General features: G+C 39.7%; 1 protein-coding gene across 8 annotated transcripts in view; it reads left to right on the plus strand.

The window, feature by feature from the left end:
* The window catches only part of MPP7 (MAGUK p55 scaffold protein 7), a 258,386-nt gene extending 244,239 nt beyond the window's left edge, over positions 1 to 14,147 (plus strand). For all 8 annotated transcript variants that reach the window (XM_073229018.1, XM_073229021.1, XM_073229024.1 and 5 more), the window contains 5 exons: positions 3,731 to 3,811; positions 7,428 to 7,521; positions 8,456 to 8,564; positions 9,900 to 10,043; positions 11,516 to 14,147. In XM_073229018.1, coding sequence (XP_073085119.1) covers positions 3,731 to 3,811; positions 7,428 to 7,521; positions 8,456 to 8,564; positions 9,900 to 10,043; positions 11,516 to 11,695 — 608 coding nt within the window. In that variant the 3' untranslated portion in view covers positions 11,696 to 14,147. The remainder of the gene's footprint in view (positions 1 to 3,730; positions 3,812 to 7,427; positions 7,522 to 8,455; positions 8,565 to 9,899; positions 10,044 to 11,515) is intronic.
* Positions 14,148 to 23,737: the final 9,590 nt, after the last annotated feature.

Genomic DNA, 23,737 nt, shown 5'->3' on the forward strand with positions numbered 1-23,737 from the left:
GTTATTTTGTTGTTGTTCTTACTGTTTTAGGTAGGAGAGAATTTGTGAATTTTAAGTGCTGATGGAAAGTAGCTAGAAGCAAGAGGTGAAGATTCAGGCAGTGAGATCTGTAGTGAGGGTGTGAGAGTGCGTGGCTGGAGAGAAGGATACAGGAGGGACCACATGGGCTTAGATGCCCAGGTTTGTAGAGAGGTTCCTGACGACTCCTCCACCTTTTGGCTTCTGTGTTCTCAGAAGTAGTTGACATCTTCTCCTGGGCTTGAGGTGGTGACAATGACACTAGAAATTTCATTCATTAAGATTTTTATCAAGGCTTTACTTGGTGGGGAGGGTGACTGACATAATGTGACTCCAGACCTCGTGGCCCTCTGACCGGGAGACAGGTGGAGGGGAGAGCTTGTGGACACACTTCAAGGCAGGGGAAAAGGCACTGATGAGATCGTGCAGAGCTTGGAAACCATGTAAAGACTCTAATGTTTTCTGGAAGAGCCACTGGCACCTGCATTTCCAAGAACGTTAATGAAGCAAGGGAGTGACAGGTTCAGAATTCCTAAAGACCTCTCCTGACTGCAGGGTGATGGTGGGTTAACGTGGCTGTGTAGCAGATGTGGGGCAGCCCCTGGGAGGCTGTTCCAGAGAGTTGACAAAGCCGGCCATGTCTTGCTGTCACGTGGCAGTGGGGTCTGTGGAGAATAGGAGATTTGACGATGTTTAGGAGCTAAAATTGATAGCCTTTTGCAATTGTTTGGATATAGGGTTTCGTAAGAGAGAAGTATGGAGACTCCCAAGTGTGACCAGAGAGAATGGAGGATGGAAATGATCAACGTGAGGATCTAAGAAATACAATTGCTCAAAAAAACCCAGAATTGCTGAAGAGCATGAAGGTTTCAGTATGTGTGTGGCAGGCTTGAGTGTGTGGCGTTACTGCTCCAGTTGTATGGGTCTCAGACTCAGCAGTCCAGGCGTGGGTGTGGAGGGGGGCCCCTGGATGATCCTAGGCTGGAGGTTTCCTTGGCAATTGTGATAGGACAATGTGTAAAAAATGGGAGGATATTATTAGCAAAATTAGACATGATGGCCTGTGGTGATGAAGACATGAAGGGCTGCTAGATAAAAAGAAAAATGAGAGCATTGGAGGTTCTGTGATAACAGGTTTGGGAGGGATAACGGAGTGAGAATCTGAAAGAATCATAGATGAAAGTGACATTGGGAAGTTGAATTTAATACTCTCCTAGTGGAACAGCTGTTAGTGATGCCAGGGTTTGCCCCCTACGTGGTGAAAGTGGAGAAGTTCTCTAGAGCTGGGCGTCAGGGAAGTAAGAGGCCGGCATTGAAAGGGTATCTACGTGGATGCTGAGGTCATGGGAATTGAGGTGCAGAGAATGATGAGAGCCAGGTGCTGACGGCTAAGTTGAGGCCTCTGCCGGGTTGCCTGCTGGGAGCTTTATGGGCCTTGTGAGGGCACTTTTTTTTTTTTAATGTCAGAATGGCACAGGTGGCCAGGAATGTAGGTTTGATGTTTCTACAAAACAGAGATCTGACCTGCATCCCACATGACTTCTGAATGTTGCACTAGACCCTCGGGTGCTGAACAGACGCCTCCACATGTCGTGGGTTTTAGAAAAACAGGTCTGCCCTCTGTCCCGTCCCATAGGGAATTAGGCGTCTACCATACTTACATGGAAAACTCAGATCATTCCGAAAACAGTCATTACTTTCTCCCTTTGATTGCCTTGACTTGTTTCTCCTGTTTCAGGTAGGGCTGGTGCTCCATTACTATATGCCAGTAAGTCTCCTGTTCTACTCCCTTTTCTAATATTTACCTGTACCTTTGGGCTTTCACTTTCCTATACTTCCTTGGACAGAATTTTTCCTGATAGTTTTTATGACTCGTAAGTCCAAATGTATTTATTTTAAGTGGGTGTAAACATATGACTTCATAGGTTTTTTACTCTAGTCATGCCCAAGCACTTCCATATTGAAATACATTTTCTTTTATTATAAAGTACTTCATAATCTTTCACATATTAGAGTTAGGACATTTTATTAGTTTGGAGGGAGGAATTGTATGTATTTGTGAGTTATATTAACTATGAATTTGCATTTCAGGATATAGGTGGGACATTATTGAGGATTATAAAAAGGGAGAGTGGAGAACCCCTTTTTTAGAGAAGCAGGGCAAGTTATCAGAGAATTGGCACTTGACAATGGTTTGTGGAAAGACAGAAGGTGGTGGTGAATGGCCAGCAGGGGGCAGGGCCCAGCAGTAGCATTAGAGCGAAGACGGCTCCATCCCCAACCAGGGCTCCACACCTCTGCTCACACTTTTCCCTCCACCTGGAATGTCCATCCATTCTTGTCTGTCCACACACGTTCCTCATCATCAGCATAAAATTGTACTATTTTCAAGCTCAGAAGAGGAAGTAGGCAAGGGAATGAGCAATGCCTGGATTCCGTGCTGGGCCCTCTACGTAGGTATTTATTTATTGCTCCTGAGAAAGGGCGCTGATCACTTTCAGAACTAGAGTGAAGTCTCTGGAGTCTCCTCAGGCTCCAAGACTTCAACTGGCCCAGTGCCGTAGTCTGTTCTGAGTGCTGTAATAAATACCACAGACTGGGTGGCTTGTGAAGAACAGAACTGTGTTTCTCCCAGCTCTGGAAGTGGGAGTTGAAGGTCAGCAGGCCAGCAGGGCCAATGAGGGCTCTCTTCCAGGTCACAGCATCTCGTGTCCTCACATGGCAGGAGGGGCAGCACGCTCTGTAGGGTCTTCCGTAAGAGAGCCACCCACCCCACTTATGTGGGCTCCAGCCCATGTCAGGCTCCCCTCCTAAAAGCCCCACTCCTGACACCGTGACATGGGATCTTAGGATTCCAACATGGGAATTTGAGGGGGACACACACGTTCACCCAACGCATCCTGCATCACCAGGCAGGGAGTGATGAGGGTGGGTATCTGACGCTGGGCAGTCGGGCCTTGTGGCCGGGGCTCAGCCCAGTTCAGGACAGCATCAGCACACAGGGGGGCCAAGTCCTTCTCCGACTTGCTTTCAGACTCAGTGTTTGAAACTGTGCTTTGCTTTTGGCCCATCTCTTTCTTAATCAGTTTGTGTGACTCTCTCCACCCAGCGACTCTCAGAAAGCAGCATTCACTTAACCATCTTGCATTCTCCACAACATTGGCCACGTGCCTTGTTCGTTATGGGCAAATGTGTATGTGTTGGCTAATGTGGATCTGTAAGGCCTATGCAAGTGCTCAGATGCTAAGGACCAAGTAAACATGCCCAGCGAAGGAGAGGATCTTGACAAATGTAAATGTGGCTGATGGTTTTGCAGAATTAAAATGCAAAGATTTGCATCTAAAATAAAGTTCAAAGATTTTCTTTAAATCTAAAAACATTTAAAATGGAAATGATCAGTGTCCAGCCTCCACTTTGTAGCTGCGCATACTTTAAGGCTCCTCTGGGTACCATTACTCAGATACTCTTCAGTGTGTTTTATTTAAAACATAAATACTTAAAATCTTTTTAATGCAAAGTGAGGATTTAAATTTTCAAAGTAAAGAAGCAACCACAGAATTCCTGGCTTTCTCTGGCATCTTCGCCAGAGATAATCTGTCTCCCTGCAGAACTGGGTACGCGTCCTCAGTCTGTCTCATGGACTCATGACAGGCACAGGAGCGTTCACACAGTGTTCTGCTCAGTAACAACTTCATATTCTCTTGTTTTTCAGGTCCTGTAGGAGTAGGTTTGAATGAACTGAAACGAAAGCTGCTCCTCAGTGACGCACAGCACTATGGTGTGACAGTGCCCCGTAAGTCCTCTCTGGGTAGGCGGCAGATATCACTAGGTAGCATGTATATTCACTAATAATGGCTGCTTGGCACACATGGAGCCCAGCATCGTTCTAAGCATTCACTACCCAGACCTCACAACAGGCCAATGAATTAGGTAGTGACATTATCCACATTTTACAGAGGAAGAAACTGAGACACGAGAGTGATGGGATTTGCCGTAGATCACACAGCTCATGGGCAGGGTATTTGTTTATCACAGCTTCCCTACTCTCAATTTTTATGGTGAATTTTATTTAATACACATATGACATCAACTTATTATTTGCAAATTTTCTTCTAAACGAAACTCTTGACTATTCTATTTCCTAAAGTAAGTGCTAATGTTTTCCAGAGTTTGTCACCAGCTTTAAGATTAGAAGGACTAAGCCAGAGAGAGCTGAAGGAGGCTTATAATACAGCCCTTTCTTAATTACTTTTTATAGGTAGCAATTGGCAGATAGTGTTAACTGGGCCTTTTATGGCCATATAATCCAAAGATGGTAAGCTTCTTTTCAGCACACAGAACTGGATCTATTTTTGTAAAAGTGGTTTTCATAGGCATTCTCACAAATGAAATGTGATGCTGGAGGCATTTTGATCTCTAGAATAAATGCCATTTGACTACTTAATATGTTGATCTTAGAAAGCCATGTTAAAGACTAAATTGAAATGTTGGCTTTTTCAAGTGGTTTTAGGACTGTTAAAAAAATAATAATTTGTATATTGCCCTTAGCAGTGTTCTTTAGTTTTGGAAGAGTTCAACTTTATTTTAAAATTATAGTTTTCTATTACCTCAAGTTACTCCTTGTTACATTTTTCCAAATTATCATTTGTAATCATTTTCAGCCATAAGTTACAGGACTGCTGGTTTCTATCAACAAGAGATGAAAGTCAGAGGAAATGTGGAATTAAACAGCTTTTATATTTTAACCTGAATTATTCACTTCTCTTATAAAAGCTGAATTGCAACACACAATTAGAAGATTTTACAAAACAATTGTTAAGCTTATAGGTGGGTGATTACAAAAGACATCTGGGGGATGGAAAACAGATTAGGGAGGGAGGAAAATGAATTTATTCATTTCCTCCTGTGCATTCACCTTTTGTATTTGCCTTACTTTATTTCATCCTCCAAACAACAGTGATATCTGCATCTCATGGAGGAGACAGTTACGAAGTACACTGACTCACTCACTGTGATAATTGTACTTGAATTTGAAACCAGGTTTTATGGTTCCACTTTTATTTTCTTCCACCTAATACCATACAGTCCTCTCAAACTGGAGATTCTCTGTATTGTAGCCCAGTAAGTAGTAAAAATGATTCCTTCTGAAGACGGTAAGTATCAGTGAGACTGTCTAGCAACCATAACCCTCTGTAATAGTTTTGGTATATACTCAAGGACTGAGGGCGAGGCACTCTGGCCTCAGTTTATCTAACTGTTTACAATAATATTTGCCTCTGAAATTATTATAGAAATTGACAACATCCAGAAGGGTTCAGGGGCTGGGACTGTAAAGAATTCCCCAAAGTAGTGATTTTCCACTCTGATTCACTTTTAAACAGGTGTTAATGTCAAAAGATCCCCATACAGTAGGGTTTTCCAGATTTGCCTGATAATAATAATTTTGGGGTGCTTATGAAAAGATTCCCAGGCCTTTCCAAAGAGATTTGCCTTCAGGAAGTGTGGCAGAATGCCTGAAAATCTGCACTTACAGCAAGCATCCCAAGTGATTCATAACATCAGACATGTTTGGAAAATACAGCCATAGCATCAGCTCGGGATGATTTAATGAATTAAAGGAGAATATGTTTTGAGAGCAGTTTTGGACTTTTAGATGCATTTGCTTTATAAAATGCTTTAGGTAGAGTCTTGACTATTTGGAGAAAAATTATTGCTTTGGTTATATGACCAGTATTCTGTTTAACTCTGTCCAAAAAAATGTATTAAATAGCCCCAGCATGAGCAAATCGAAAAATGTGTGGAGCAATGGAACTCACACTCACTGCTGTGGGAATGTAAAGTAATTCAGCTGCTTTGGAAACCAAGTGTCAGTATCAGCTAAGGCTGAGCAAAACACACAGCCTGCGACCGCAGTTCCACTCCCACCACAAACCCACTTAGTCATTCAGGTATTGTGGTTTGCTGATGTTGATTTTCTGGTCTTGATATACCCTAGAGTTACAGAGATTGAAACCTGCCTCCATTAGGGGAAGCTGAATGATAGTTGCATGAGGTGTCTCTGGGTATTTTTGCAACTTACTGTGAATCTGTAATGATTTCAGTTTTAAAAAGTGACTTAAAGGGATGCCAAATCAAGTAAATACTATTGCTAAAATGGCTGAACAAATTAAAGGATCTTTTAAAGTTATCTGTACAGCCTTCCAGAGTTGCTTTTAAAGAAACTGGTAGCCAAAGCCCTGTTTTGTGTTTCTTGCTTCACTGTGGGCAATTTCATCCCTGACAAGCAATGTCAACATTGTTTTAAGGCCATAGGTTATCATCAACAATCAAGATACACACTTATCTTATTAACATTTCAAGTGTGTTTTCCTTTACCTTATGAAGCATGGTTATGAGTTGCATTAAAGTCATTGTCTGATAGTTCTAACTGCTGGGCACTTTGGGTTGCCATCTATTACCTTTCCCCTTGAGAACTGGTTCAATTCCTTGTTCTTTTATGTTGAGTAATTTTGAATTGCATTTTGGGTGTTAATACAGTTTGTATCAACTATAAGTCCTCATATAATGGAGCAGGGAATGCATAATTAACTTTAAAAACTCAGAGGAAATGAGACAGAATTTACGGTCTAAACATAAACTGGGTGATTACTTGCCAAAGTAAAAACAGCATCTCCAGAATGTTGAGTCTCGTCCATAACCTACCTGCTTTACTAATGTTCAAAGTGTTCAAATAGTTGCTTGGTGTCTAGGGTTTTTAGCCATAATTATCAGAGGGGATGGACTGTTTTTCACTTGCCATATATCAGCACAGCAACTCCTCAGGGGTTTTTAGTTTTTAAAATTCTCTATTTTCTGCTCCATTATAATTCAGTAGTAAATAATTAGGCAAAATCAGTGAAAGTTTGGAAGTTCAGTAGTATCCCAAGAAGATACTTAAAATTTTGCAAAGAAGGAATAAATAGCATATAGGATATAGGGATCTTTGACTTCAGTTAGTAAAACAAAACTGATGGCATACCCACTATGTGCATGTGTGTAAGATTTTATTTCAGAGTTTACTGGACAGCCTAGTGGGTTAATAAATGTGCCTTAATAAATGAAGATCAATAAATAATGATAATATTTATAAAAGAAAAGTTTGTCCTCAAGGGTTGAAGTACCATTTTTATTTAATTAACATATTAGAGCATCTTCAAAATACAGTGACACAGACAATGCAACTTAATTTTAAACCCATCTTCAAACCAGCAATTTTTAATATTGTGGGAAAATCTGAGTTGATGATAAATTTTTAGCTAATTTCATTTTTTTGTGATTTAATCTTGTTTAGGAAAAGTAATTAAATACATGATTTCTCTTCCTTAAGGTTCCTGATGCAGACTTTTCTAAACTGTCTAATTAAATCACAGACACTACCAGAGCAAGAAGAAGCCAGGAGAGTGATGGTGTGGAGTATATTTTCATTTCCAAGCATTTGTTTGAGACAGATGTGCAAAATAACAAGTATGTGGAAGATTTTAGAATTTTTGTGTGACTATTGTTTTTAAGCATGTGTCTATGTAGTTTTAGACAACTGAGGGTTCCCTTCCATTTGAGACTGATAAAAAGGTAATTCAGTTAATAGTTTTCACCAGTCTGTCTGAACGTTTTTAATCACCTAAAGCTGCTATTTTTCTGTAAGTTAAGCATCTAGGAATTACTTTGAAGAATGAGGGAAGGTTCTAATGTGTGATTGTGACCTCTAACTAGTTGAATCTTAACATATAATTGAGGTAGAATTTTATTTTAAAAAACAACTGCATAATAGATTCCTGGTTCCAGAGTCTCCTCCACACATACCTCGTTGGCTCTTTCAAAATAACTAAACGCGTTAATCATCTTGCTTGTTCCACACCCTCTAGCCAGCCCCAAGTCCCCCCTCCCCAGGCCTTCCACTTGCTTAAGCATGAATATTTTAGGGTATCAGGAAACAATGTGTGTTTTAATGCAGGATTGTGGGATTTTATTGAAACATCAAAATGCCTTTTCCACGTTTGGCTCAGCGATTGTGTTTTTATAGCACATAATCAGCTGCCCTGGTTCCATTAGCCACCAGCATGTCCCACCCCTGGTCCTGCAGCTGAGCTTGGCTACTCTGTAGTGTGCAGTGAGATTTCAGTAGTCTCTCTTGTTTGGCTTATTCACTGTTTTATTGCATCACATTAGTTCTGAAAAAGAGGTGATGGAAAACAGTACTGCTGGACCAAAGTACTTTTTTCTGCTTAAGCATAATACTAGCAAGTGTTACTGATTTGAAAACATAAAAGAGATTTTTTTTAAATTGACATTCTGTAGTACTTGGCCCTATGTATTTTATTAAACACAGTAAAAAAAAAAAAGAAGTCACATGTTCAGCAAAAATATATAATTCACAGATTTATGTCTGACTTTTTTACAGGTTTATTGAATATGGTGAATATAAAAACAACTACTATGGTACAAGTATAGACTCAGTTCGGTCTGTCCTGGCGAAAAACAAAGTCTGCCTGTTGGATGTTCAGCCTCATGTAAGTAAACAGTGAACTGTTCAACACCTGCTGGCCCTTGTGGTCTCCACTTCATGTGAGCATTTCAATCTGGGGTAATTCTGAAGTCTACTCACTTAGAGCATCAGTGTAGCTTTCCTAGTGACCAGAGAACCTAAATGTAATCTGACAAGTCTTTGGTGGAAAAAAAGCCACTATTAGGAAAGTGGTGGAGTAGGGGAAGCCTCCAGATCTTGTTCATACTCATTCCAAGTATAATAACTCTTAGTTATTTCTTCTGTGTAGTTGGTATTTTTAAAATACATTGCATGTTATATAACAGAAAAGAATACATCCACATTTAAGGTTTTATCATTTTTAACAATGATTTTAGAGGTTCTCAGTCCTCTTTTGATTTTGGCCCTGTAGTATCCTAGAAGTGTGAACTCCCCAGTTAGTGCTGTGGGCATTAACGGTCCCATGAGACCCTTAGTGCATCTGTCAGGCAGATCCTCGCTGGACACCCTGGAAGTCCTTACAAATACCGGGAACTAGTTTCCTGTGCCAGTGGGTGAAGCCACTCATTTCCTGTCACACCACATCTCCCTGTGCTGAGACCCTGCCCCCTTTGGGAAGGTGACCCTGCAGTAAGAGCCCCAAGCATTAGGAGGGCACTGGCTCCTGGCTGGCCAGGCACTAGTGATGCACCATGCCCTCCTGGTCATCCTCTCTGCAGGGGTCCTGGGTCCAGGTGTTCCCCCAACTCCACATCCCCAGGGCTCACTAGCCCCTCCAACCTCTCTCTCCCCACTGCACACATGTCACCAGTCTGCCTGGCCTTTTGGTAGAGCTGCTGGTTCATACTCACATCCAGAGAGGCCTCAGCGCACAGGTCAGCAGGGTTCCTCAGCTGTCATCTTTCCATCCGCCACTGTGATTACAGATGAACAGTGTCAGTAATGGTCTGGGGAATGTTGACAAGCTTCTGGAAGAAGGCTCTGAAACAGTGAAAGAGAAGGACTTGCGCCTGAGATCAGAAGGAAAAATGGGACGGTTGGGGGACTTTCGTGTGTGGAATGGTACTTAACTCATAACACCTTTTTGGTATTTGATTTCTTTTTTAGCCACTTCTGTTCAATATTGATTATGGCATATTTCAGAACATTTTTAAATGCAAGTTACATTTTCTGCCATCTTTTCAAGAGTATTTATTGTCAACCAACTGAATAGTAGTATACTGAAAGACCGGTCAAGCTTAGAAATTTTCACCTTAGAAATTTCACCTTAGAATTTTCACCTTAGAAATTTCAATTTTATTATAAAACTCACTCATGAAGTTATGAAGAAATGTAAGAAAACTTACTTTCTGCCTTCTAGACAGTGAAGCATTTAAGGACACTAGAATTTAAGCCCTATGTGATATTTATAAAGCCTCCATCAATAGACCGTTTGAGAGAGACAAGAAAACATGCAAAGATTATTTCAAGCAGAGATGACCAAGGTGCTGCAAAGCCCTTTATGGTAAGTATGAAGGCGGCAGTTTGCTTACCCCCTGCGGCAGTGGTGTTCCTCGGGGGAGCCTCGGACAGCAGTGATCCAAAAAGCTATAGGTGATGGAGGTATACTTAGGTACATACACATTGAGTGATTGCTTTTTGTGCTGCTACAGGTGGATCTTACGGTGTACTATTTACGGATATTACACTGACTGAAAACTTTTATGCAAACTCTTATATAAAAGACCACTTAGTTTTCAAACTAGTCTTATTTTTAAAGGGAAGAATACCAAGGTCAGTTACTGATACTCCCTGGTAAAGGAAAAATTTAATAATTTGCCTTTTCTGCCTCACCATCAACAGTCCTATTTAGCATACAAAGTAAAAAGAAGGTACCATTGTGGGTGTAGGGCAAAGAGACTCATGTTAATTCAATAATTGTTTTTCCTAAGAATGTTGTTGGCAACAGCAGCTGAGGCATTAACAATGATAATGACATCTGGCACGGCCTTTCATTGCTTTTTGTTTTTAACCTTAAGATAATATAATCTACTTTAGAATCAGAAACAAAAAGTCTGGCATAAGGCTTTCCTGCAGCAGTTTCTGACACTTTACTACAAAGGCATCTTCAGGGCATTGCTATTACACACAGGGGACATAGTCTTAGCTTTGGCTTACATACATTTATGGATATAATGTCAAGAGCTTCCCCCTACTCCTCTTAATTAACACATCTTTAACCATCTATATTTGCAAATTACTGTGGTTACAATGTACAGATCATAATTTTGATTCCCACTACCGTATTTTCTATAATAGATATCCATGCTGAGTAGGTACTGTCAGACAATGTTAGTCATTCAGGGATTGACAGTTAAATTGTCCATTGTGAAATCTTCTGTGAAGTTGAAATGTGGGCTTATTAATTCCTTCAGTATGTTGCAGTGTAGAGTTATTCTATATGTAAATGACATAGTCTTAGCTTTGGCTTACGTACATTTATGTATATAATTCTAGTCTCGAGCTATATAATCAACTAAAATACTTCCTTGTTTCAAAAATGTGAGTACAAAGGGGCACTTGACAGTTCTGATGATACGTGTCACTTGAAGTCATGGTAAATGTCCTTTTACAAACGTATCCAACTCTGAAAAAGTAGGTGAGGTAAATACCTTGCTATAAATAAGCATAAGCAAACAAAGCATCAGTTCTCCCTCCATAGCTCTTTCCGCACTGCAATATCCCTGTTGTAAATAGGTGACTCTTTATCCTGCAACTCAGGGAAGGCAGGAGTTTTGACTCAGAGCAAACCAGAGGGACAGTATAAGAAATTATGACTTCAGGAGAATTTGTGGTTACAGAGGGTAGCTTGCTTCTGGCTGAGGTGACAGATGAGCCCCGACCAACACCACATAAACTTGCTGGGGGAGTGTTGGCATCAATACAGTGTACTTGCCAGGTTAACCAGTTTTTTTGTGTTCATGTTTCCTTTATTAGGAAGAAGACTTTCAAGAAATGATTAAATCTGCACAGATAATGGAAAGTCAGTACGGTCATCTTTTTGACAAAATTATAGTCAATGATGACCTTACCATGGCATTCAATGAGCTAAAAACAACTTTTGACAAATTAGAGACAGATATCCATTGGGTTCCAGTGAGCTGGTTGCATTCATAAGTAAGGGAAATCTCCACAGCATCTTTCTGTAGAGTGCATGGTTGAATCAGTTACCATTTTGGTGGTAGGGCTTTTTAAATCTCTCTTGCTGTTATAGATGTGCAATCTTGGTTAAAATTGAATGTTGGTTCTCTTTTGTATCATTTTACAACCTTATTTCAAACAGTGTTTGAGTATAAGATCCAAAATCAAAATTTACACACTGTATTCTGAGCAAAGCTCTGCATCATCTGGTTTCCTTAATAGATAGCTCTATCTCCAAGATGGAGTTGTACTTTTCAGAGAGACATATATTGGAGTTCAGGGCTTCAGGTCTCAGGCATGGTCCCCTCCATCCAGTCTGCAGGGCAGCAGGTGATGCCATTAGCAGCCATGACCCATCCCAAACATGGCAGCTTTCTGTGTTTCAGGTAGACCATCACCAGTTCTCCTGGGCTTGCAGTAAGATGGAGTCTGATTATTCTAATAAGTGCAGTCTTTTTTCTTAGGTATGCACAATATATTCACAGTGGATGCATTTAAAAATCTTTCTTAAAGGAATTACTGAAAACTTGCCTTAGTGAGTGGCCTTTGTGCTACAACTTGAGAAGACGACAGTAGCACTTATAAGTGACTCAAATATTTAATAAGGGAAGACAGACTTATATATTTAACTAAAAAGCCTTCTTTACAGCATTCATCTTAGTAAGAATGGCCAAATCTTGGGAAAATAATTACAAAAGACATTTTTATTATAAATCCTCAGACCACATTTTAGAGTCACCAAAAAGGTTGTTTTAGCTGGTTTTGGATTTTCACAATAAATTATAAGAATGTGATTCTTGTTCTAAAAAGTACATGTCTTATAAGTTACAGTTAAGGAAAATGTGATCATTTTTCAAATATGCACTAAGATGTATTTTAGAAAACTTTTCTAAATGTAATATCAACTTATTTTTTCATCATCAAAATAATTGGCCAGATATCCTAATCTTGCCATTTTTAAATAAGTGTAAGAGAGACTCTTACATTTTACGTATTTAGGTGGAATCTCTCATTTTTCCTTGATACTACTGATCTTCAGCAAATACTAGAAATGTCCCAAGTTGTGTAAGAGAGAATATGTCCTGCCAGTCAGAAGTCATTGCATTTGAGAATTTAGATGTCATATTTAAGGAAAAATAGAATGTAGTAAAATTTTATATATTTATGAAATATTTAAAAGGCATATTTTTTAAATTATCAAATGGGGCTGTTCATAAAATAAATTGTATGTAGAGATGTCATAATTTAACATAATAGTTTTATAAGTCAAGGTCAACATTCCATGTAAATATTTGACCTGTATTTGAACACAGGTCCCCATGAGTGTCATCTGTGTGTGCACTGCATGTCCGAAGGCATTATCCACTGAATTTCTTTCACACATTTCATATTAGAAACAAAAACTCCTGCAATGGCCTTGATACCCACATACATCAAAAGAGAGAAAGTCTGTTTTAAGTATGGCTTTAATATCAGATTTGACAACCCTCTTTCCCACCTTGTTTTTCAAGTTGTGTGGCTGGCCTAAGAAAATACAAATCTTAGTTTGGGTAGAATATTTTTCTCTTTGAATATTGATTGAAATTTCCTATGAATCAAGATTTCCTGTTCAAAGAGTAACAAGAAATGTAGGATGATTTAGGCAGTCCAAATTCTTTGTTCTGAATACCTGCATGAATTCTTTATTCTGGGGGTAGAAAGTGTAAAGTGGTAGAAACTGAGTCCTTTTGTTGTTAGCAGTGATGAAAGTGTTATACAAAAACTGTCCAGACCTTTCTTTCTTTTTACAATAGACCTGAACAATATTTTTAAATAATGAAAAGGGGCGCTGAAGCAGTTTGAGAAACCTTTTATCCGGTAGAATATATAATGTTGCAAGTAACATTTACATGACCATCTTGATGCCTGGAGATCAATTTAATGATCAGAGTTAAAATTTAATGAGTCAGTGACCTCCAGGGCTTTGTTGGTAACTGTAGGCCCCCTCGCCCCCAGGGAAGGCTCACACTATGCTTCTCCCTCTACTAGTTCTTCAGGCAGCCTGCTGCCAAGACAGGGTGTCAATACTATTTGAGTGAAGAGGAATGTTTATATTTTTAAGTTCCATATATTTAAAATCCAAGATCAAGAAGGAAACTTTGTATTCCCATGGCTAACAAATTAGAATCAATTAAAAATTAAAAAAATGAAATTGACATATAATTTTTTACTTACCAAGACACACGTTCTTGATATTTTTAAGGCTGACATTCCTTGTATTGTGTATTGATGAGATGTGCCTAAATTGTAGTAATTTGATAGGCATATAAACTCAGATTTATAAAACTGTTAAAAGCTTCCTGAAGATAGAGTTTATTATTTATATGGTAAGGATTTATAAATAAATGTAATGGAAAACCTCTGATCTTAATAAAGAACCTTCAAATGATGTGTTTTCTTGAAAATCATTTTGGTGTCAATTATCATTTCATACAGAACAAATTCTGTTTTCTATTATATTGGGTGACTTACTTGAAATTGCTGTCTAAAAATAATTTTGTACTTGTTTGAGATACACACTGGTTTCACCAAGGTTGCTGGAAAGATGATGGAATTCACTAGGCTTGCTCTTACTGTACGGTGCAGCTGTTTAAAGATGTGGAGAAATACTATGATCCAGGCCTATCCACCTGTCCCCAGCTCCTCCCCATCAGGAATCAGCATTATCCACATCCTCTTCCTTCCTTCCAGTTAGGCAGAACTCAACTTTTTCAGATGCACATCTGAGGACACTGCCACCTGCTTACACAGACAAACCAGTTAGTACTGGCTTTGCTTCAGCAGTTGGCCCAGGTAACCCCAGCTCTGCTTCCACTGAAAGATTACATGGTATAGCAGCAGCCTGGAACCTAAAGCCAGAATTCTTGAGTTCAGGTTCTGGTTTTGCCTACTATCTGCTCTGCAACCTTGAGAAAGCCATTTAACTGCTCTAGTCCCCATTTTCTCATCAGAAAAATGGAGGTAAGACCAGTGCTTACCTGACTGACAGGGTTGTGGTGGGCGTGAAGGAATTGCTCCATGCAAATGCTTGGGACAGAGCCTGGGAGAGAAGTGTTCATTAATTGTGAGCTCCATCACGCAATTTAAATAATGATAATCATCTTGTGTAAACAGTTCCCCTATTAGTAAACTCACTGGAAGTTTCCTGATAATTTCTATTACAAACTTTATTAAAGAAAAATTCCATTACATCCAAGTGATACATCAGAATCCAATTAAGTAATCCTCAATTGGAAAGTGAACAGATTCTTATTTTTAGCTGCTAGGAGGCGATGTAAAATCAGTTTGGAAGAAATGTCTCTTAATTATATGAATGCTTATTTGGTTACCCTTAAGCTTCTAGAGGACAGGAAATATTTTACTTTATAGAAGCTATTTTATACACATATACCTACACAGGCCAGATTGTACTTATCAATCATCAAACATCTATATGATTTCCATACACTATCATGTAATCCTCACAACTACCTTACTTGGGGAACGGTATCTTCATATTTTACAGTTGAGGAGACTGAGGGGTGGGGCTTGCACACCTTGTGCATGGTGACAGGTAATGAGACTCAGGGTTTGACTCATGGTCTGACTTCCTCCAACTCCATGCTGTTTTCACTGCATTGTGCTTCCTGGTGTTGATGTAAATTGAGCCAAAGCTGGCAACAGGTGAGATTTGCTAATTAGGGGAGTGACTATTTGTCCATTTTATGCATGTACAGTTAGCAAGGCATTTTCTCAAGACACTATTGCTTTTGTGAGACATAACGACCTATCTATGCCCATATGAGTGCCTTAATCTTTGGACACTGGTGTTTATTGGAAGCATACAGAAACTTAGATAATTACATAGCATAATATGCAATTGTCTGTTTAGTCTGCATCCCAGGCCTTAGTGATGAATCATGGATGATCTAAAGAGTCATGACAGTCTCTCTGCAGGGCTTGCTCAGCTGGTCATGCTACCCAATTCCAGGTAATGTCTGTTGAAGGCGCTAAGAGTTGTTCCCTGATTTAGACAACTGCAGATGGGAATATTCTGTGCTTTTCCACATCCTTCCCATTTGAAATGCTTCAGTGATGTGATGCTTGTCAATATGAGAGCCACAACCCTAACCCTAAATCAGAGGGTGATAAGGCTAATCTATGGGAGATGACTGAGCATAAAAAGGAAAAGACTAAATCCATGCAATTGAGCTCCTGAACCAATCCTGGGACCTCCTGCTCTTAACCGCAGAATCAACAGTAAATGTTCTACTTATGCACTGTTTGTGGGTCTATAAACTGGTACAGCAATTATGGAAAACAGTATGGCAGTTTCTCAAAAAATTGAAAATAAAACTATCATATGACCCAGCCATCTCATGTTTGAGTGTACATTTGAAGGGAATGAAAGCACTCCCAGCGATACCTATACACTTGTGTTCACTACAGCAGCGTTCACAGTAGCCAAGGAAACAACTGAAGTGTGCGTCAACAGATGATTGAGTAAAGAATGGAAACACAGGGATATTAGCCATAAAAAAAGAAGGAAATACTGCCTTTTGGGTGGGCATTCAGGGCATTATGCCAAGTGGAATAAGTCAGAGAAAAGCAAATAAATTACTTTTTTCTCACTTGTATATGGAATCTAAAAAACCCAAATTCACAGAAGAAAATAGAATGTGGTTCTCAGGGGCTGGGGGAAATGCTGGTCAAGGGTACAAACTTCAGTTATAAGATAAATAAGGTGCAGGATCTAATGTATAGTGTGATGACTCTAGTTAATAATACTGTGTTACAAACTTGGAAGTTGCTAAGAGAGTAATTCTGAAATGTTATCACCACACAGAAAGTAATGATGTGATGTGGAGGTGTTACCTAACTTTACTGGAGTGATCATTTCACAATATATACATGTATCAATCACTTTGTATACCTTAAACTTGCAGTGTTATATGTCAGTTTTATCTCAGTAAAGCTGGGGAAACAAATTAATATTCTGATGGTTTAAGTCACTGTTAGGCTACTGTTTTTACTTGCTAAAAGTACTCCTAATGGAAAGCATCTCTTACCAAATGTTGTCTTTGTGCTCAGCTGTTACCTGCTCTGAGTGACACACTGAACTTTAATGCACTCAGGGACCTACAGGGTGGACAATAGCAAGAGACTCCATTTAAATTTTATTTTTCTTGGGTTCCACTTTTTTCCCTCCAAATTTGGAGAAAGTTATTGTTTTTAGACTTACAAATTTATCATAGTTTTAAGTCTGTCATTTTTAACAAAGTAATACCTATTTAACTTGACTTGGGCAATAGTACAGTTGACCCTTGAACAATGTATGGATTAGGGGTACTAACCCCTGTGCAGTCAACAATCTGAGGATAACATTTGATTCCCCAAAACTTAACCTGCTATTGACTAGAGCCTTACTCATCACACAGTTAATACATATTGTGTATGTTATATGCATTATATACTATAATGTTATGGTAAAGCAAGCTAGAGAAAAAATATTTTTTCAAATTGTCACAAATCTCCAAGGATAGCAAATATTTTCCAATATATTTATGGAAAAACAAACATGTAAGTGGAACCCTCACAGTTCAAACCCATGTTTGTTCAAGGGCTAAAGGTAATAACAAAAGGTTCCGTTTGTTGGACCTGTTTTCTGTTCCAGGCACTCCCCTAATGGGTAGTATATGAACACAGCAAAGATCTAAATAGCAATATATTTAAGTAACTATGACTTCACAAAACAATATAACTGCAAAAGTGAAAGAAAAGGTATATAACAAAGTGATAACTTATGAAAACATATTTCTGTCAGGAATTTAGAAGATACCAAAACAGGATGGAGGAGTGAAGGAAGCAATACAAGTGTACTTAAGTGGAAGTTAATTATTTTTTAAAAATTTGAAGGCAGTCACCTGGGGACTAAAAGTAAATCCAAAGATGAATTAAAAACAGAACCCACTAAGTGAGATGCTGGCAACAAAACCCATGCTTCTACTACTACATTTTTAAATGGTGTAAAACTCATCTATGAAGAAATGTCTTCTCAACTACATCAAAATTGACACCAGCCATATACTTCCAGAAGAGAAAGATTTAAGAGGACTGGCAGTGATATGTGAAACATGCAAACCAAAGAGAGCAGAGGGCATGAGAATAACATCAAAATTGAATTCATTGTTAATTGGGTCAAAAGGTCATCCTGTGATCATCAGTGGTATAAACAACACAGGGAAGGGTATTGAAGACAAAGAAAACCTTCAGAAACACGGTCGACAAAACCACATCATTGGTAATCCTTAAAAACTTACTAATTGAAGAGAAACAGTTACAGGAAGTCCAAGTATCCAGATTCCTCAGGCTGATCTCCTAGCAGTGGGATTACACCTATTCCAGAGCCTCACTGAGCAGAAACAGTCCTAATACAGGCCACAAGGAAAACCTCATTAAATTCCAAAACATTTAAATAACTTCAAATTATATCTTATCACAACAGTGCAATAGAACTAAAAATGAATACTGAATAGAACCCCAACAAAACACCTCCTGAAAAATTATAAGTTTTTAAAAACTATTCTGGTCATTGAGGAAATAAAAATGAAATTGAAGTCTATTCAGGAAATAACAATGAAACTATCCAAATCTATGGAATATGACTAAAACAGCGCAGGAAAATTTGCTGCCTTAAAAGCTTTTCTAAGAAAAAGAAATAATAAACATTGGCTTAAGCAACATGAGAAAGAATAACATGAGTGGTGTTTTGGCTAGGTTATAATATACACTGAATTTTCCAGGAACGCACTACCATGTAAATCAAAGGAAGGTTGTACTTGTGTTTTCCAGAACTGTTCTGAGAGTTTTTCACCATTTTGGAACATGATGTCACTAGTGGTAACGCCACCCCTGGCCTCTGAGTCTCCAATGGGGCGTCAGCACACGCTCTTGCTGTGGCTAGAGTTTGACTACTGTTGTCTTTAGGGACAGGCTGCTTGAGTTTGTACATATCAAAATGTATATTTTATTTCAATTGCTTTCATTTCTCCCTTACATTACAATGGAGTTTCATTTTACTCAGGCAAATTACACTATCTGTGGATTTCATTTCAGGATAGCAAAACGGATGTTAACAATTTCCCCTAGGAAGGGACCACGGCCTATGACATGGTTAGTCATTGCTGCTTCAGATGCACGGCTGTTCAAATCCCTCCTCCTGTTCTGCTGCATTCTACATTTCACTGCTCATCCAATTTTAATAATATATTTTATATGATTAATATGTAATTGAGCATCAATTAGTATCCTCAGAGATACTGCTGCTCTGAACAGGCTGCTGAAGAAAAAAGTATCTTCAGAGTTGAAAATATTTTCAAAACTAATAGGATCAAATAAAAAAATGGACATTACCATAGACCTAACCATTAAATTAAAAGATCAAGCTAATACTCTCCCAGAACATAGTAAAAAAAAGGATAAAGGATGAAAATTGAGAGACATGTTGAGACATGGAAAACAGAGCCAACAGATCAGTATCTACCTAGTAGGATTTCCCATTAGGAAAAATTCAAAAGATGTAAACAATAGAATCAATTTCCCTTCATTGAAAATAGGTCTTAAGATTTAAAGATCCAGAAACTTCTGTAAATTTGTGAACCTCAGCAATAAGGGATCCCATAACCTGAGGGAGTGGGTGGCAGAGTGGGGGCGGGGGGAGGGAGGAAAGAGGGAGATGTTACCCACAAAGAAATGTAAAGTCTGCTGGGCATCAAAGGTCTCATCTGCAACAGGACACTAGATGACAGGGACACATTATGTACTGTGGAGAAAATGGGTATGGGCCTAGAGTTTTTTTAACCAGCCAGACTATCATTCAGGAGTGGCAATAAAACAGACTCAGACAGACATGGACTTAGATATGTTTACCACCCCTATGTTCTTCCTGGAAGAAAGACTTCAAGATGCACTCCAGCAACGGAATGAATGTATGAGAGGAAGGCATGAATACAACGACCAAGGGGTACGTAAAAGAATCAGCACCACTTAAAATATTAAAGGGCATGTGGGATCAGATCACTGTACCACTTCTTAGCTGTGGTACCTTCATTCAAAGTACTCTTGCTCCTTGGACCTTCATTTCCTTATCTGTAGAAGTAATAGTAGGACGGGCACAACAGGGTTTGTGAGATGGTCTACACAAAGCCCTTAGCACAGTGTTTGCATCTGGTAAATGTTTGACAGATATTAGTTGTTACATAGACGGTAGCTTGAGATTGCTAAAACCTTTGTAGAGGGTAGTTTGCAGCTCCAGCAAAATTTAAAATACACATGCCATTAGACCAAACAGTTTCATTTGTATGCTTGTGTTCACACAGGTGTGTTAACTGCAGAATTTATTCTGGAAAAAGTTAAAACTATCAGAGAATGATCAATGAAAATGGTAAAATATTTTTGACTACTATGCCACTATTTTAAAATGCAAGATGGCTCTTTTTGAATCATTATAATGTACATATAAACATTGTGTGATACCTATTCACGCTTTGCCTCAGTTTCTGCATGTGCAAAGTGCAGATAATAACAATGCCCACCTCACTAGGATGGTTATGAGAAGCAACCCTAATATTTGTGATACTGCTCAGAACTATACTCAGTGTGGTACAAAGGTCAGTCAATTGGTCATTTTCTTAAATTCTAGACTCTCGTTTCCAACTGAATCATATTTCCTTGATGAACTCTCATGCAAAAATGTTCACTAGCAACTACCAGTTCTATGATAGATACATCTCTTCTTCACCCATTGGTATTACCTCAGCATCTCTTGCTGGACCTATTCCAATGCTCCCCGCTGGCCCCTCCTGTAGTCTGGCCCTGCTGTTAGTTCATCCTAAATATTTTCTTCCTGAGATGTTTCTAAAATTTGATTATGACACTCTTTTGCTTAAATCCTTTCAATGTCTTACAACTCAATAATAAAGAATGGGCAAAGATTTGAACAAAGATCACAGAATGTACAAATGGCCAATAAGCATATAAAGAGATGCTCAGCATCATTAGTCAACAGGGAGACATAAATTGAAGCCGTAATGAGACACCCCTGTACAGCCATTAGGTTGGCTAAAATGAAGAAGTCATGCCAAGTCATGGCAAGGATAACAGGGACACTCATGACTGCTGGAGGGGGAGAAAATGGTGCAGCCACCTGGAAAACAATTTTACAGCTTCTTAAGTTAAACATACTCTTATCATAGAATGCAGCCATTCCACTTATAGAGAATTTCCCCAAAGAGAAACAAAAGCCTATGTTCACATAACATTTGTACACAAATATCCCTATCAGCCTTATTTGTAATAGGCCCAAACTGGAAACAACCTATATCAATGGGCAAAAGGATAAACACATCATGGTGTATCCATGCAATGGAGTAGAACTCCACAATAAAAATGAACTAATGAAACATGCAACAACATGGATGAATCTCAAAATTGTTACACTGAATGAAAGACAGACAAGAATAGAAAACAGTGTATGATTCCAATCACAGAATATTTTCATTGTAATCTACAATGACAAAACCAGTCAGTGATTTCCAGGGTATGGAGAAGGAGATGGAAAGGAAGAAGGATTACAAAAGGTACAAGGAGACTTTGGGGGGTAATAGTTATTTTAATTAACTTTTAGTTATTTTGATGACTTCACATTATACGTTTCTCAAAAGTGATCAAATTACCCATATTATGCAGTTTCATGTACTTAATTTTTACCTCAGTAAAGTTGTAAAAAATGAGACAAATTCTGGAGGAAAAAACAAGCCAGGCCCATGGAGACCTGGCTCCCAGGCATCTACAGTACAAAACAGAACTACCCAGTCCTGGTTTAAAAAGTATTTCATCATGTATACTGGCTGGATTTTGACCTTCATTTCCATCTTGGAGCTCTCCAGCGCCTCATACAGACCTCTGATGGCGCTGGCCAGATGGCACTGTAGTTCCCTGCCTGTTAGTCTGTCTGACCCTGCCTCCCCATCTCAACGCAGGATGAGTTCAGAAAGAATTTACTGCTAGGTGGGAGAAATAAAGGAAATTTAACTAGACGGAAGACTATTTGGTAGTTTCTGGAAGTGTAGCTGATATTTTAGACTTATGGATAGGTTTTTGAGGAAGAAGGGAAATTAATCCTGTAACTCTTCACACGGATCTTCAGCTGGTGGAGTAGGCAGGTCCACTGTCCAGGAGACTGCCATTTCCTGTGGGGGTTAGAAATACCAACTGTAATGAAAACTTGGGGCCAGGTTCTCCCAAGAATTAGAGAATAAAAGCCTGGCACCTCATTTTCAGGCCCATTTTATAGTCTATTATGAGTTGGAGAATATTCTTTGGCACTTGCTGGTAGCTGAGATGAGCAACGTGTTTTTATTAAGTGTAATTCCTTTATCCCCACAGTTCCTAAATATCAGTTGCTTTTAACTACTTAGGGTTTTTTTTCATTATATTCCTGAAAAAGAAAATACTCTTGGGACTCAGTTGTTGGCAGCCGCGCTCAGAAAATAGCGCCCAATGCAGGGCAGCCGGAAGGCCCCAAACTTCCTAATGACAAATCATCCCATACCACTAAACTACATGCTAATTGCGCCTTGGCATAAGGACCAATGAGACCCACCAAATTGTTATGCTAATAAGGCATATGGAGCCGCATCAACCAGGTCAGAGCATGAGAACTATATAAGCAAGCCTCTCCTTCCCCTCTAAGTCCTGCCCAACTCATTTGTTTCACAAAGAGCTGAAGAATAAAGCTTTCTGCAGAAGAATCCTGCTGTTGTTGCGTGCTGTTCTTGCCGGCGAGGACGGGGCACGCGACAAGTGGTGCCGAAACCCGGGGACCAGAACATCACCGGCACAGGGAGGACCCTTCAGACATCTGGAGAGGATTCAGAACTGCAGGTCAGAAGAAAACCCGGAGGGGTAAGTTCCGAGAGGCCCCTGCTTTTTAGGATGATGGTTGATGGTTCTCTGTAAATAAGGAGGCACCATGGGGAATGCACCGTCATTAGTCACGGCGCTGCAGACAGCTCTCAAAGAGCGAAACTTGAAGGTCTCCAGCAAAGTCTTAGGATCTTTTGCGAAGGAGATAGACCGTGTGGCCCCCTGGTTCATTTGTTCAGGGTCCCTCTCAATCCCGAGCTGGGACAAACTGGGGAAAGATCTTGATAGAGAGGAGGAAGAAGGCAGCCTGAGGGGAGGCACCAGGCCCCTCTGGAAACTGATTAGAGCTTGTCTGCAAGATGAGAGGTGTGAAAGGGTAATAAAAGAAGGTCAGAGAGCATTGACAGATATCCAAGAGAGCATGTCAGAAACGGAACAGGAAACAGCGCGCGCGGCCGAAAAAAGGCCACAAAAACGAAAGTAAAGAAACCCCAGAGTGAGGGAGAAAGCCCGCCTAGGGCAAAAGCAAAAGAGCCCCGAGAAGCGAGTGACGATCGCCTCGGAGAAAATAGTAAATACCCCTGGAAAGAGTTGAGGGACCTCCAACTCTCCAATAGGGAATCTGAGGAGGAATTAACGTCCGCAGAGGAAGGGGAAGAAAATAAAACCGCAGAGTGCAGAAGTAAGGGAACCAGCAAAGTTGAAAAGCGGACCAAGGAAAAAATGAAAGTAGGGTGTCCCCCGACGCCCGTTGCCCCGCCACCTTACGTGAGTGGCGCACTCTCCTTTTGCCACCCAGATACTCTTCAGGCAATTAGACAAATGTTTCCTGTATTTGAGGATAATGGCATACGCTCTCACCAGCCCCTGAGCCATAAACAAGGAGTTAGCAGAATCCGTTCGGGCTTATGGAGTCAGTGCTAACTACACCATAGCACAAATTGAAAGACTAACAGAGACAGCCATGACACCCGCAGACTGGCAATATGTAACTAAGGCATGCCTTTCTAGTATGGGGCAATACATAGAATGGAAGGCATTGTGGCATGATATCAGTATGACCCAGGCACGCGC

Source organism: Manis javanica, chromosome 2 (assembly GCF_040802235.1).
Source record: "Manis javanica isolate MJ-LG chromosome 2, MJ_LKY, whole genome shotgun sequence".
NCBI lineage: Eukaryota > Metazoa > Chordata > Mammalia > Pholidota > Manidae > Manis > Manis javanica.